General features: G+C 35.0%; 1 protein-coding gene across 2 annotated transcripts in view; it reads left to right on the plus strand.

Moving 5' to 3' along the window:
- Positions 1 to 10,622, plus strand: part of LOC18435010 (NAD(P)-binding Rossmann-fold superfamily protein) — a 28,456-nt gene extending 17,834 nt beyond the window's left edge. The window contains exons 4-11 of one of the 2 annotated variants that reach the window (XM_088869732.1): positions 98 to 178; positions 282 to 327; positions 412 to 506; positions 596 to 700; positions 9,746 to 9,880; positions 10,023 to 10,116; positions 10,250 to 10,332; positions 10,409 to 10,622. In XM_088869732.1, the coding sequence (XP_088725858.1) occupies positions 98 to 178; positions 282 to 327; positions 412 to 506; positions 596 to 700; positions 9,746 to 9,880; positions 10,023 to 10,116; positions 10,250 to 10,332; positions 10,409 to 10,441 (672 nt within the window). In that variant the 3' untranslated portion in view covers positions 10,442 to 10,622. The remainder of the gene's footprint in view (positions 1 to 97; positions 179 to 281; positions 328 to 411; positions 507 to 595; positions 701 to 9,745; positions 9,881 to 10,022; positions 10,117 to 10,249; positions 10,333 to 10,408) is intronic. The other variant, XM_006845067.4, reaches the window with a different exon arrangement.
- Positions 10,623 to 17,445: the final 6,823 nt, after the last annotated feature.

Genomic DNA, 17,445 nt, shown 5'->3' on the forward strand with positions numbered 1-17,445 from the left:
GGTATTTTATTTATTTATTTATTTTTTTAGAGTGTTTTGTGTTGTTTCCCTATATGTTCATGATCTTCGTTGGTCCTAATCTTCTAGTCTGATACAGATTGAAGAATCTGGTGGTCAAGCCCTTACTTTTGGTGGAGATGTTTCCAAGGAAGCTGATGTTGAAGCCATGATCAAAACTGTGAGGATGGAGCTGCTAATGCTGATTGGCTTTATGGATAGTCTTATTTGCTTTTTGTTCGCAGCTGCAACATTCTTACTGCTTCATTAAATCTACTTTGCAGGCTGTTGATGCATGGGGAACTGTTGATATATTAATAAACAATGCAGGTTATTTACCTTAGTTTTATTTTTTTTACATTCTTTATCCTTTTCCATTTACAATATCTTTGAAAGGCTGTTCTTTCTTTTCAGGTATTACACGGGACACACTGTTAATGAGAATGAAGAAATCTCAATGGCAGGAAGTAATGGATTTGAACCTTACGGGCGTTTTTCTTTGCACACAGGTCTGTCTATTCAAATACTCGAATTTTGAAAACATTTAGAGAGTTTGAAAGGAATTCAAGAGTACAAATGTTGGTCTCTTTTTTTGCAGGCTGCAGCTAAGATCATGATGAAGAAGAGGAAGGTAATACTGGTGTTTTGGGCACATTTTCTTTTGGCAGTGGTTGTTTTTCTTTTATCTGATGTTATGATGCAGGTGAGAGAGGTCTCTAGTAAACAGGATGTATGGAACTAATTCATTGATTTACATAACAAGGATTCAGTCCATATGTTAAATGAGATGCCGTTGACTGATGTAAATATTTTGCATTAATAAAAAAATATTTTGCATTAATAAAAAAATATTTTGCATTAAGTTTTTATTATTTATAGTGAGCAATGGTGTATGTGGATCATTTACTTTTTTCTGCTGAGGATATATAGTCATGGCACTGAAGTATCAAATATTCTTTCATCTGATGCTATAGTGCTAGTGACAAGAATCTCTTGGTAAACAGGATCAATAGAACTAAGTCACCATTTGTTTTTTATTTCTTATTATTATAGAGTTGCATATTGATATTATGGATGTTCACTCCATATGTAATCTATTGTGCTATTGACATGTTTCATTTATCATGTGCATAGATATTTACAGAGAATACTATCTGACATAGGTCATTAAATCTCTTCAGCTGAGAACTCATTCCATTAGTGTTGATCACATATCATATTCTGTTACTTATAGCTATTGCTTAACCACTTCATATGTATTTTGACTGCGTCACTTTAGTCTTGGCGCTTTTGTCTTTTAACCATTTTAATTGTTTGTTAGCTATTATGCTAATAGGAAATAAGTCAAGTTGTCATTAGTGATGTCAAAGTATATATATATATATATATATATATATATATATATATATATATATATATATATATGCGGTCGGGCGAGCGGCTTGGGTGCCGAGCCGCCAAGGCGATCGGGCGGGTGTCTAGGCAGGCACCCAGAGATAGGGTGCCCTCACCAAAATCAAAATCCCCCCCCCAACCCCAAACTTAAAAAACAGGGGAGTTCTTAGGGCATGGTTTAGTTTATTAATCAAATAAACTAAAACAAAAAAAAATAGAATATCAAAATAAGACACGTTATACAAAAAAAGAATCAACTATTCATAAAAGAATACGATATATGCTTAATTTCATCGTCCAAGTGAGAAAAATTCAATTAATCACCAAAAAAATCAATCTTTTAACTACAAACATGTAAATACATCATAAAAGAAAAAAAAAAAGTAAATGAAAAAACACATGATTCATAACATAATATGTTGTAGCAAAATAAAATCAAAACCCTCTTTTCAAATATGATAATACTTTAAAAATATCAAAAGCAAATCAATGTCTGTGCAAACCTCGTCTATTGGGTCACCAAAAGTTTTCAAAATCAACTACTAGATGCTCCCAATCCACCCACGAACTATTGCCTTCGTTTTGGGAAGAAATCGAAAAAATAAAAAATTTGTCAATCTTTTGATAAATCACAAAATAGTGGTTTTGGGGGGGGGGGGTTTTCTCACCCTAAAGGCCATGGATTTTCTATTGGGGGTTTAGAATATTTCCCCCCTTTTTAGGGGGGAAATTACAGATTTTACCCTCATTGAGGGTTTTATTTCCGCCTGTACACAAGTTGTCAAGCGGCGGTGCCTAGGGGGGCATCGAGAAGCAGGGCGCATAATGACCCTGCCCAAACTGCGCCTAGGCGTTGTTAAATTTTTTTCGCCTAGGCAGTCAGGCAGCCGAATTTTCGAACATTATATATAGATATATAGGGTCGGCTCCACGAATCATGTTCCGGCATTCTGCTCTATATTGAATTAGGATTAATAAAATAGATGTGGCAAAAGTTTCATGTCTGTTGCCAACCTAACACAACCGTTTCATGTCTGTTGCCAACCTAACACAACCGTGCTTTCTCCGGGCTTGGGATCTCCATGACCGACTTGGGACCGTCCATGCTGGTAATATATATATATATATATATATATATATATATATATATATAATGAAAAGTCTTAAAAACGCCTATTGGCGAATTGCTACAGTGTTTCGCCCAGTCACGGACATGCTGTCTGTGATGATTTTGCCTAAAAATCGCCACGGATCTACAGGAGCTGTGACGGTTCCTGTACAATTTTTTGTGTAAAAAAAATCCCATCTTTGACAGTCTTTAATCCACGCTGTCCGAAAAAAATTAACGGTGCTGAGCCTATGGGTGAAAATAGTGTTTATTTTCGTCCATTCACGTTTTGTAGTCTCTTCCATATACATAATATATATATATATATAGTGCGTTTCAAGCTGTCTAAATAGCGATTGAATGCAGGTTAGGGAATAGGTGAAAAAGTGGGTGTATATAATGATACTGACATCGAGTGTTAAGTTTATTTGATTAGATGCCTTTCACTGATGTACCTAAGCATATTGAAGGGATTAGATTGTCTCGGCCTAGCCGAAGTGCGAGTCCTTTCCCGACCGACTACCCACCGCTTAGCAACCCGAGCACAGAACGAGGGATTTACCCAGGCCGAGTGAGAGCCTAGCTCATTGAGCCAAGCCGAGTCCCTTCGGTAGATTACTGGAAAAGGGTATAAACTATATGCATTATATAGTCTTGCTGCTCTTTCATTGACCATTTATGTGTCGGGTCGACCTGACAGGATTTCAAAACCACCTTCGTGATCAGGTGCGACTGCGTTTGTTGCTACCATAGGCTTATGTTCGGTCGAGGGAAGGCTTACCTTTGCTCAGAAGGAGCCTTTTCGTTTTTCTTCCTCATGATAGAAGAGGGATGCAAGCACTAAGACTTCTTTATGTCGCTCTCGATTCAAAGCTTTCCCCCTTCGAATCAAATAGGGGATATTTTTGCATCAATATATATTTGGAAAAACTAGCTTTTTAGGATTTCAAGGAGTCATGGTAGGTGTTCCAAGTGATCGAAAGGCTGTCGCTAAGGAAGCAGGAAGTACTGCTAAGGACTCCGTGAGTTTTGCTAAGGAAGCTGACCATAAGTGGTTTCCTTTAAGGTTGTAACCCGGATCAAAGGTGCTGACTACCAGTTACCAAAAGCCAGCCACAAGGGGCTTCCTTTCCTGGCCAACTGAAGGTGTTGGCTTCCAGTAAGGAAGCCGGTTGAAGATGGCATGCACGACATGACTTTCTTGATATTAGTATGTTCACCTTTGAATCTTTGATGCTCACCTTACTAGGCTATGCCCCTTGCCCATGCACACATGTTTAGTCTTGATGGCTCTTCTCTAGTCTAGTCCACTCAAGACCCACTTGGCAACCTAACCACAAAAGAGAAAGCCTTCTTGCCAAAAAGAACACAGGACCTCTCCACCTTACTAAATTGAGAATAGTGGTCGATCTATGAGTCACACAAGAGAGCTACAGGCAAAAAACCAAAGAAGACAAAGTGGGGCACATATTGTTCAGGCGATAATGATATTATCTTGTACTTGAACCAGTGCTTCACGTTTTTCTAAGTAATGGGGAAGAGGACCAAAACATGCCACTGAAAGACTCTATTGAGACAAAGATGGGCTGTCAAGAACGTAGAGGAGGTAGGATGGGCAGTTGGTCAGATCTAGTATGGATCGTACATGGACGATAGTTAGAGTCAACGGCTCTCTTAGGCTTACCTCATCTATGATCCTTGGGAAGAGGATTAAGTTGGCAACTTGAATTCACTATCTCTCTTCAAACCCTTTGAGCGAAATGTGGTAAAAGGAAGAAAAATCCATGGGCCGACGCAATCGTCTCCACCCCTAAGGAACTACGAGATCACCCCTAGGATATATATATACATATATATATATATATATATATATATATATATATATATTTATATTTATAAGGGTCAAAGGGTCTTGGTAAAGGATGATAAGGTCAACAAAAGGTGGAGAGTCTATTTTCAAAAATTACTAAATGACGAACAAAATGGGAACTTAGTGGTTGAAGGGATTGTTGGTACAAGTGACGGTGGAGGGCATAGATACACTTGTAGGATTAGGATGTCGGAAGTTAAAGACGCTTTGAAAGGATGAAGATAGGAAAGGCTTTAGGACCAGATGGTATCCCAATGGAGGTTTAGAAGTGCATGGGGAAATTGTCATCAACTGGTTGACAAAGCTAATCAACAAGGTGTTGAGAACAATGAAAATGGCAGACGAATGGAGAAAAAGTATTGTGGTACCTATTTATAAGAACAAATGAGACATACAGAATTGTGCAAAGTATCGAGGGATCAAGCTTATGAGCCATACTATGAAGCTTTGGGAAAGAGTCATTGAGCAACGACTAAGGTATGAAACGAGTGTATCTGAAAATCAGTTTGGTTTTATGCCAGGAAGGTCAACAATTGAAGCTATTTTCCTACTTAGGCAACTGATTGAGAAGTTTAGGGCGAAGGAAAAAGACCTCCACGTGGTCTTTATTGATTTAGAGAAAGCTTATGATAGAGTACCTTGAGATTTAATTTGGCGGGTATTGGAAAAGAAAGGCGTCTCTAGACACACATCGACTTGATGAGAGATATGTACGAGAAAGCGGTTACTAGTGTACAAACAACTAGTGGAGAGACGATTGAGTTTCTGTGACTATAGATCTACTGAGCATTGAACCCGTATCTCTTTGTCTTAATTATGGACCGCTTAACTAGGCACCTATAGTATGAGGTACCGTGGTGCATGTTGTTCGCAGATAACAAAGTTTTGATTGATGAGACCCGAAACGGCATCAACACAAAGTTAGAACTTTGGAGGGATGCTCTAGAATGGAAAAGTTTTAAATTTAGTCGGACTAAGATAGAGTATATGGAGTGCAAATAGGAGTAGAGACGAGGAAGTAATTAAGATTGATGGCAAAGAAGTACAAAAAACACCACGCTTTCGATATCTTGGGTCAATAATCCAAGAAAATGGAGAGATCAAGGAAGATGTCGCACAGAGAATTAGAGCTGGGTGGGCGAAATGGAGATGTGCAATTGGAATTTTATGTGATCGTCGCATACCAATGAGGCTGAAGGGCAAGTTCTATAGGACAACGATGAGACCAGCTTTGCTTATGGGCGGAATGTTGGACAGACAAAAAACAATATATCCATAGAATGAGTGTAGTGGAGATGAGGACGTTGAGATGGATGAATGGCAAAACAAGAAGGGATAGAATTCGCAATGAATCTATTCAAGAGAATTTAGGCGTGGCACCAATAGGCGATAAAATGAGGGAGAGTAGACATAGGTGGGCTGGCCATGTGTGGCGTGGACCAAGTACAGCACCTGTTAAGAGGTGTGAATTAGTTCAAGTGGAAGGACTGAAAAGGGCAAGGGGTAGGTCCAAAAGTACGTAGTTGAAAGTAGTCCAAAAAGATGTGGGGACTTACGACCTCTTCGAGGATATGGCCTTTAATAGAGCAGAATGGAGAACCAGGATTCATGTAGCTGACCCAATTAATTGGGAAAGGGCTAAAGTGATGATGATGATATATATATATATATATATATATATATATATATATATATGAAAAACTCTTCCCAACGCCTATAGGCGAAAATGAACAGTGATTTCTCCTACCCTCATCACCATCCAAACTTCATCGTACTATCACAGTTGTCTGGTGGTATTTCAATTTTTATTTCTTTTTTAATCTCCAAATTACTTGAAATTTGGAGCGTGTGTACATCTGAGTGAGGCGTACCTAATAAAAATATGAAACAAATAATTCACAAAATATAAATTGATCAAAATACCTCCGAAAATTTATGGGGGTATTTTGGTCAATTTATATTTTACGAATTATTTTTTTATATTTTTGTTAGGTGTGCCTTACAAATATGTACACACGCTCCAAATTAAAAATTGAAACACTACCGAACAACTGTGACCGTGCGATGAAGTTTGGATGATGATGAGGGTAGGCGAAATCGCTGTTCATTTTCGCCTATAGGCATTTTGTAGTATCTTCCTATATATATATATATATATATATATATATGTATCAAACGCACTTGGTATGTACCATTTTTGAATGGTTGGTTCTAAGTGTTTTAAGTACTCAAATTCTCTTTCTAAAAATAGTCGTATGGTGATTCTTAGGTGGATTCCAAAATTTAAGTTCGAGAAAATTCTTCTATTTAGCTCTTTTAGCCAAGGGAGTAAGTCCACAGTATGCTCCTGTGGGACCATATTATATGCTCTCATATCTGATTTATTTGTACACATGCAACTTACTATGACTAGATGACCCTCAAATGACCATGATAGCCTTATATGCTGCAGAAATGCCAAAATCTCCCTATCATGTAAAATGAGTCATCAAACTCTCATGTACTACATGGATAATGTCCCACAAATGATGTACAAATTTACGTGAGTAGAAAGAGGAATTTAAATATTCTTAATAACAACTACAAAAAAAGTGGTGTTATTATCTTAAAGGGCCATCAATTTACCTAAGATGTCGAACCATCACCGGAAAAAAAGAAAAAAATAAAAGAAACGAATGCAAATTATATATTCGAATATAAATACAAATACAAAAATGAACACAGAGAGTGGGGATATGACTCAACATCTTTTAGAGACTAAGACATGGGTATAGACACAAGTATTGTTACCAACACATTGATACATATTATTATAGATTACACAGTTCATAAAATATATGTATTTGATGATAGATGCGTATGCATGCTATATATTGGAGCTTTATCCCAACTATTTGGGGTCGGCAACACAATTCGTGTTCCACATTCCGCTCTATCAAGGTCACACCCTCAGTTAGACCATGAGTCACTATATCCTTTCTCAATACTTCTATCCATATCTTTTGGGACCTTCCGCTTACCATTTTAATTCTTTTCACTTGTTCCAAATCGCCCCTCCTAATTGATGTTGTTCTTCGTAGATGTTGTACAAACCAGAACGCCTAAGTCTACATTCCCTCATTTTATCGCCTATTGGAGGCACCTCTAAATCCCTTTGAATATACTAATTCCAAATTTTATTATTCTTTGTCTTAGTATTCATCCATCTCAACATCATCATCTCAACTATGCTCATTCTATAAATATGTTGTTTCTTTAACGCCTAACTATTTGTCCATAAAACATTACTGGTCTTATAGCCATCCTATAGAACTGTCCCTTTAGTTTCATTGGTATGGGACGATCATATAAGACTACAAAAGTACATCTCCACTTTGTTTACTCATCTCTAATTTTGTAAGCAACATATTCCTCAATCTTACCTTTCTCTTGGATTATCGACTCAAGATATCGAAAGTAATCTCTTTTAAGTACTTCTTGTCCATCAATCTTAACTAATTACATAGTACACATGCTACATGATGATGCAAAAATATTATACAGTGTTTATATAATCTATTCTAGAGTGATTTTGTGTAAAACATTTAAATATCCTAGGAGTTTCCATCATTGGCATTGGTGTCTTTTCATGTTGATACAGGTAAAATACGCATTTAAATGTAGCTGTGCATATGAGGAATTTACGAGCTAGGGATTGATATCTGTCTTTTGTATCTTCATCATCTACCAGATGAGCTAAAGCAATCCACATGGAAATATGCAAATACTATTGCCCTCTCTCCAATAATGAGTCTCAATCCTAGGAGTTTCCATTATTGCCGGTGGTGCCTTGTCATGTTGTCACAGGTGAAATACGCATATAAATGTAGCTGTGCTTATGAGGAATTTACGAGCTAGGAATTGATATCTGTCTTTTGTATCTTCATCATCTACAAGATGAGTTAAAACAATCCACATGGAAATATGCAAATACTATTACGCTCTCTCCAATAATGAGACTCAATCTCAACATATGTTATTTGCTCATTCAATGTGCAACCTATACTGTTTGTACATTATCTCCATGCAATGGTGTAGGAGACAATGGCCTACGAATCTCGCAATGCTGATCTTAACCTTAAAAGCTCTTCATGCTATTAAATTTTATTCCTAGCCTCTGCAGTCGACGTCAATATAGTTGCCTATTAATCCCTTTCCATGATGTTTACCAAGAAACACTTAAATCAAGCAGTAGAAATCCAACTATGGACCATGTATTCTTTGATGAAGCTGCCCAATCTTCATGGCTTGTGCCAGTCAGCTGCAATGTCAATGAAAGAGCATAGAGCTTCTTCCAATCTAGGAACTGATATTATTAATTTATTAAACATCAGCAAGCACGGACTTGTTGGCAACCTGAATTGTGTGAGCCATGTCAAGTCTGTTCATAGTGTGATACAATCATTCTCCAACTAGACACTTTGCTCTGGAGGTTTAGGGACAATCTCTCTTCACTTGCTGTTTACATTTTGTCAACTCAGGCTGAGTTTCCATTTTCTTGGAGTCTATGGTGCATATTCTCACACACGAGTATATGTTTCTCATAAACAAAAATCAATCATGCAACCTCAATCCCTAAAACCCATTGTAAGTTCCCCAGGTATGCAACCTGTAATCATGCTTGAAGCTGAGATTTAATCACGTTAAGATTGTTAGTACACACATAAATTGATTTGCCTCATCAGTCTCATTTTTTGGATGGTTGATCCGTAATTTGTTGTAGGCTATATTGTAAATTGATTAGCTTCCACATCCAAAATTGATTTCAATTTTTGAATGATAGCACCACTTTGTTCTGGGAATGGTCTAGGTTGTGCCACCAGGTGTTAGCATGTTCCTTTGTTATCTCCTCTCTTATTCTTGAAAGCTATTTAGTGTGGGACGTATGCAACTCTGTCTAATTTAAGTTTCGCTGTATGGAGCTTTCGAATTTTCGCATTGAGATCCTTGGGAAGGAAAATTGAACACCTATATGCTTTCTTCAACAGAAGCTGGGTATCGGTGACATAATTCCTGCTAGATGCAAATATCCTCGTACAAGTGTGGCGATAGCAGTCAAACGTAATTCTGTACTTCCCTAGAAAATCTATTAAGAAACAAGTAGGTAAAATATGTGCTTGGGACCGCAACTTAAGATCCCTAGTTTTACTGAGATGTGATGGGTAAAATTCTATTCTTCCTGATCCTAATTTGCCACTTTACTCTTTGAACAATATTACATCTCAAGTCTTCCTCCAAATTTCTTCTATTTACTGGCGCCAAATCAATGTTTCGAAGGAGTCAGTTCTGCCAATATTTGCAGCTATTATCCTACTTAACCATTGGGTTACATACAGGGTAGAATTATCAATATATCTTCTGTGGTTGGCCTTACTGGGAACATTGGACAAGCCAACTACAGTGCAGCAAAAGCTGGAGTAATTGGGTTAACCAAGAGTGTCGCACGTGAGTATGCCAGCAGAAATATCACTGTGAGTCCCATTCCAGTCTCTCTCTCTCTCTCTCTCTCTCTCTCTCTCTCTCACTCTCTCTCTCTCTCTTACATATCCTAGAGATATGCAGTTATGTAATAACAGCTTATAACTGACACTTTTAAGGCCTTTCTTTGTCAAGGCAAATGCAGTAGCTCCTGGGTTCATTGCATCTGATATGACAGCCAAACTTGGAGATGACATCGAGAAGAAAATCCTGGAGACCATTCCTTTGGGTGAGTCTCTCTCCTGTTGATTGGATTCGTCATCCAATCTAATATTATGACCACTATAATCTTCATTTTCAATCAAGCGAAATATTTCTTGATTCATAATTGCCAAATTTCATGTTGTGATATGTTTATACAGGACGATATGGACAACCTGAGGAAGTAGCTGGATTGGTAGAATTTTTAGCCTTGAATCCAGCTGCAAGCTATATCACAGGACAGGTTTGCATGACATATCTCATGCTTCTTATCCACTTCTTTATTGATCAGAATGAGAGTATTGAAATGTTTTGTGCAGGTTTTCGCCATTGACGGAGGAATGGTAATGTGACTTTTGTGAAATTCCAATCCAGCTCTTTCCGTAGGAGATTTGAAATGAGTTTGGTTGCGAACTTTGGAAGGCTTAAGTTGTCGACTGATTGTAAGGAGGTTCTGCCTCTGAAATTTTAAACAAAACTGGGTTCAAACAACTTGGAAGTTTGAGCAGAGGAAATAAATTGCGGCATTTGTTAGTTTTCTGTTGTGCTATTGAGAATCACATTATAAATGATCAAATTAGACGACTTATCAATGCTCAATTCTCTAATTTATAAAATTTAACATGATTTTTAATTAAGGATTTATTTTTTGCTGACTTATACCATGATAAAATAATTGGAATTTCGAAATTTTCCTTGGAAATGCCTTCTTTATAACATCCACATATTCTATTAAAATTTCAAGTTATGAATATTTTATTTTCAAAATAATGTTTGAAACTCTAGGAAAGACATGAGATGAAATCCTACTATATCCTATTGCATTTCACTTAAACGGCTCTTCAACTATTTTGTTAGAAAATGCCCAAAACCCTTTTAATTCTTGGAACCCTAAATAAGTGAAGACATTTTAGTAATTTGGCCACTAGAAATACTTCAATTTTATTTTAAAAAAAAAGCTTTAAGTTTATATAGAGCCGAGGCTCTAAACAATCAAACTAGAGTGCACTTCAAAATTTTCACTAAAAAAAGTTGTTTTGATGCCCAAATATACTCAAATTGATCATTTCGACATCAAGATCCATGAACATAAGAAAATGGATTTCAAGTTTTGCAAATAATGCATCTTGTAATGCATTTTTGACCGTCAATTTTCAAGATTTTTAAGTTTTCATAGATGTGCCTGTTCTAAAATATTTTTGAAGCTTTAAATGTTATAATTAGTGATGAAATTATATTTTAAGGCTATCACAAAGATTTTCAGAATTGAAACCACATTTCTCGATATTATTTGAAGGTGCGCTCTACTTTGATTATTTAGAGCCTCGGCTCTATACAAATCGCACCCTTAAAAAAGAACATGTTCCATATTTGTAACTCAGAGTAGGATCATTTATATCTTTTGGTTCAAGTGATTTAAATGGGGCCAAATGACCAAATATGCATGTTAAATGATACAATTGCATTCAACTCTTTTCCCGCAACTCCTCATGACGAACCCTGTACGTGAGTAATGCTAACTACCCAACTACTCTCTCTTCCAATGAGGGAAACTTTAATTGATTTTCTCAAAAAAAAAACTTTAATTCATTAATCTAGGCGGGGCACATGCAAAGCACGCACTTGCTTTCTTTATCACTCCACGTCACTTGTGCATAACAATACCCAACATTTCCCAATCGAACTCTCCCTGTACTAGAAAAAATAAATATATGTCATCCAATTTTTGAAGGGTGAGATCAAAGTTTTAGAAAATTTGAAATTCAAATTTTTTTTTTGGAAATAATCATTTATTGATTTTTAGGTGGCTCCTAGTTCCCATAATTACACACTGAAAAATTCTCTCAAGTAAGTCTTTTGATTGAGGGAATAAATACACAGTATGGTTCAAAGGGAGTATAGTATATCCGCTCATAATAAATAAGATGCCAACTTTTTCTCTAGAAAGAGATGACCTCAAAAGAGAATGTACACCTGTGTTAAAATGTCTTATTTGCGAGTCATGACTGACTGTTAGCATCACCTAGGCAATGACTTTTCAATGTATGCCATGTTTAATCTATAACAAATTTTTACAAGGCAAAGTATAGAAGGAGATCATTTACCTTTGATAGATTAATCTTGACTAATGGATGTGAAATTGGAAGGCTGCAATTACTTCATTGACCAATCTCAAACTTCAAAAAAAAAATTCTCGAACTTTAAAACTTATCCAAGCTATCAAATCACACATCAAATGGTTGTAAGGAATTGTGACCACCTTGTATAAAAAGTAAATGGTCTCATTGTATATAATCCTTTTTTTTATATTGGTCTGGCTTGTATAAGACATCAACCTTAAACAATCTATAGGTTCGTAACGACTCTATAGGCGTTTTTAAGACTTTTCTTATATATATATATATATATATATATATACGGAATGGATGACGTCAGCCCACGGGCAGACTACTACAGTGTCAGCCAATGCCCCAGAATGAATCTGGGCCAGCCCGTGGGCTAATAGAATCTTTCTTAATAAATATATATATTCCACTCCCATATATATAAAAGCATCTACAAAACGCCTATAGATGAAGTTCTACCGTACTTCACTTACACCTAATCACCGTCCAAGGTTCATTACACGGTCACAGTTGTCCAGTAATATTTGAATTTTTATAATTATTTTACTAATCAGATTTATCTAAAATTTGGGACGCTTATACATATGACCAATCTGCACTAAAATAAAATATTAAAAAAATAATAGACATAATAAAATAATGAAAGTATCCCTAAAACTTTATAAGTGTATTTTGTGTATTTTTTATCACTCAAATTATTTAATTTATATTTGATTCATGTGCATCTCACTAAGGCACACATGCCTGCAAAATTTCAAATCATTATGATTTATAAAATAAAATATTAAAATTCAAATACTATCAGACATCTGTGACCGTGTGATAAACTTTGAATGATGATAAAACTGTATGTGAAATACCGTAGAACTTCACATATAGGCATTTCGTAGTGTTTTCCCTATATATATATATATATATATATATATATATATATATATATATATATATATATATATATATATATCGTAATGATCCTATAAGACCCTCCTAAACCCATGTATGTAAGACCTCAAATGATCACCATTACATTTGGCACAAATTTATAGAAAAGTTATCACATGGGAGCGGGACTTCACGTTTTTAAAGATCTGTGCCAAATTTAATGGTGATCCTTTGGGGTCCTACACACATGGGTGTGGGAGGGTCTCATAGGATCATTACCCATATATATATATATATATATATATATATATATTTCGAAATATCTTATTCCGGAAGATCTATAGTCAATTGGAATATTGATGGTATGTCGGAAAACCAAATACTTGACCTGATGAAGCATATGACCATAAATGCAACGGCCTAAAAAATAAGCGATAACCAGGATCCAGAGATAGCAAAAATCATAATCTGTTGTTTTAACAGTTGGCTGAGAGGATGGTGGGACTTCTATATGGAAGAAAATACAAAAAATGAAATATTAAGTGCCACCAAACAATGGGCAGTTAAAAATGAATTAGGACAAGATATAATAAATAATGAAAGTGATACGGTAAATACCCTCATATATACCATTACACTCTATTTTGTAGGGAGTACAGCCTTGTTAGAGGCTAGGTAGGAAGATTTGCTCTCTAACCTCAAATGTCCAACATTATCCCATTATAAATGCTACAAAGATGTGTCATTCTCCAGACTTCTTTTTCGAGAAGATAGTAAGACTGATCATTGGAAAGAAAAGTTTATAGCCCGACTACCTCATTTTTTTGCCGAGAAAGTAAAACAAGGCTAAAAAATAAACATGACGGGCTTAACCCATACTCCCTATATACTTTAGGAGAATTGTCTGTAGAAATATGTGCCGAAGGTCTTGCTCTTTGTACATATCTAAAATTGAAAAGGCAATTAGATAAACAGAGAATGACTGGGAATAAAGAATTAGGAGATTTATGTGAATAGTTTGGATGTAATACCCTTCTTTCCTCCAAAGACCCTGCAAGGACAAGATATAAAAATAAAAAATATATCAGTAGAACTGGTCCTGGTAAACCTTCTACCAAAGATAAATTTTCTAAAAACTTTTCCCCAAAAAATGTTTTTAAATAAATTCCAATATGTTATAATTGTGGAAAAGTATGACACTATAAAAATAAATGTAGAATTAAAAATAAAATAAATTCTTTACAAATAGAGGATAATATTAAAAGTCAGTTATTTGAAATATTAAAAATTCATGAAAAATCTTCTGAAAATTCTTCTGACTCCGAGATGAACATCTTAACAGGTGAAGTTCAGCATGAAGAACTGATTTTTAGTACTTCTGATTCTGATGAATGTTTCTGTAATACCCTTATTGAAGAGGAAAATCTAATTATAGACCTAATCGATAAAATATATGATTCCGAGACAAAAAAGGAAATGTTAGTCCAATATATGAATATGATAAAAACTCCTAAAACTTCTACTTCTCTTGTGCGAACCAAGGGAGATTATGATTTTGCTAATATTCTTAGAAGAGTAGAAAATAAAAAGAATCAAAATAGAGAACCTTTTCTGTCTGAATTAAGACATGAAATAAATGAAGTCCGCAAAGATCTTATAAGTTTAAAGAATAGAGTCCAAATCATAGAAATGGCCTCTGACCTTTTACCTAACAATGAACCAGAAAATGATGAAATGGAATTTAGTAATCTTATACAAGAATATAAAATCCCTCTAAATACCGAGAAAAACCCTACTCTTTCTAAAAATACTAATACACCAGAATCTTCTAACATGAATACAATCGAAGATTGTAATTACGTCAGTCTCCTTGATAAAGTAATAACCCAAAAATGGTTTATTAGATCAAAATAATTGTTCATAAAGAATACAGTTTAAAAACTATTGCCTTAATAGATTCAGGGGCAAACTTAAACTGGATAAATGAAGGACTTGTCCCAACTAAATATTTTAGTAAGACAACCCAGGTCCTAAATACAACCGATGGTAGTAAAATGATAATTAATTATAAACTCTCTAATACTGCAGTCTGCAATAATGGTAAATGCTTTGAGTTCCCCTTTATTATAGTCAAAGGAATAAGTCAGTCTGTAATATTAGGAACTCCTTTTTAAAATATGCTTTATACCATAACAATTTTTGTCTTTATTTTGGGACTCGTGTGCTATGTGGTTTGTAGTCGTTCCGTCCCTATTAGTTGTATAGCTTATTGGGATAGCCCGTAGTTCATGTCTTCATTTTCTTGATTATAATTTTCTTCATTTTGGGTCGAGGTTGACATGGCCTCTTCTTCTTCTTCAAATATTTGTAATAATTTTTTCTTGCGCTCTTCCTTTGTTGCTTTTGGATATTGTCGTCGTATTTTATTGAAATAATCATTCATATTCATATATGTATTAGAGCATGAAGATGGTATTTTTCTCATTCTTATTTTGTCAAGACTTAATCATTTTCATACACATCTCACCATTTCATATATATTTGTCTCCCTAGCTCAGGAAGGTATTCTCAATTATTTGTATAATTATTAGATAAGTGGTATGACCATTTCACTATCCACGGGACTTAGTATAGTGCCATGAAATACATATGAAGATCTATTTTTGTATTATTATTATTGTATTCCATGAACTTTCTTTGAGATATTTGTATATTAGACGGTAGTATTTCCGTTCCAGATCCCCATAGCTGGAACCAATGTTTGAACCAGTCAGGGATCTGGAATGCAAAAACGTCATGCCATGCTCTTATGTATTGATGTGTTCTTCTCCAGACTTCTTTCTCACGAAGATAGTAAGTCCGATCATTGGAAAGAAAAGTTTATAGCCAGATTACCTCATCTTTTTGCCAAGAAAGTCAAAATAAGGCTAAAAAATAAACATGGAGGGCTTATCCCATACTCCCTATATACTTTAAGAGAATTGTCTGCAGAAATATGTACCGAAGGTCTTTCTCTGTGCACAAATCTAAAACTGAAAAGGCAATTAGATAAACAGAGAATGATTGGGAATAAAGAATTAGGAGATTTCTGTGAACAGTTTTGATATAATACCATTCCTTCCTCCAAAGACCCTGCAACGAAAAGATACAAAAATAAAAAATATATTAGTAGAATTGGTCCTGGTAAACCTTCTACCAAATATAAATTTTCTAAAAAACATTTCCCAAAAAATCCTTTTAAATATAATGGAAAAAGAAAAATTTCAGTATGTTATAATTGTGGAAAAGTAGGACACTATAAAAATAAATGTAGAACTAAAAATAAAATAAGTTCTTTACAAATAGAGGATAATATTAAAAGTCAGTTATTTAAAATATTAAAAATTAATGAAGAATCTTCTGAAAATTCTTCTGACTCCGAGATGAACATCTTAAATGGTGAAGTTCAGGATGAAGAACTAATTTTTAGTAGTTATGATTCTGATGAATGTTTCTGTAATACCCTTACTAAAGAGGAAACTCTAATTATTGACCTAATCAATAAAATATCTGATTCCAAGACAAAAAAGGAAGCGTTAGTCCAATATATGAATATGGTAAAAACTCTTCTACTTCTCCTCTGTGAACCAAGGGAGATTATAATTTGCTAATATTCTTAGAAGAGTAGAAAATAAAAAGAATCAAAATAGAGAATCTTCTCTGTCGGAATTAAGACAGGAAATAAATGATGTCCGCAGTGAGCTTATAAGTTTAAAGAATAGAGTCCAAACCATAGAAATGGCCTCTGACCTTTTACCTAACAATAAACTAGAAAATGATGAAATAGAATTTGGTAATCCTATACAAGAACATAAAATCCCTCTAACTACCAAGGAAAACCCTGCTCTTTCTGAAAATACTAATACACCAGAATCTTCTAACATGAATACAATCCAGGATTGTAATTACGTCAGTCTCCTTGATAATGTAATAACCCAAAAATGGTTTACTATTATAGAAATAATTGTTCATAAAGATTACAGTTTTAAAACTATTGCCTTAATAGATTCAAGGGCAGACTTAAACTGCATAAATGAAGGACTTGTCCCAACTAAATATTTTAGTTAGACAACTCAGGTCCTAAATACAGCCGATGGCAGTAAAATGATAATTAATTATAAACTCTCTAATATTGTAGTCTACAATAATGGTAAATGCTTTGAGTTCCCCTTTATTATGGTCAAAGGATTAAGCCAGTCTATAATATTCGGAACTCCTTTCTTAAATATGCTTTATCCTATAACAATTTTTGTCATTATTCTGGGACTCGTGTGCTATGTGGTTTGCAGTCGTTCTATCCCTATTGGTTG

Source organism: Amborella trichopoda, chromosome 6 (genome assembly GCF_054954075.1).
Source record: "Amborella trichopoda isolate Santa Cruz 75 chromosome 6, AtrichopodaSantaCruz75HAP2 v2.0, whole genome shotgun sequence".
Classification (NCBI taxonomy): Eukaryota; Viridiplantae; Streptophyta; class Magnoliopsida; order Amborellales; family Amborellaceae; genus Amborella; species Amborella trichopoda.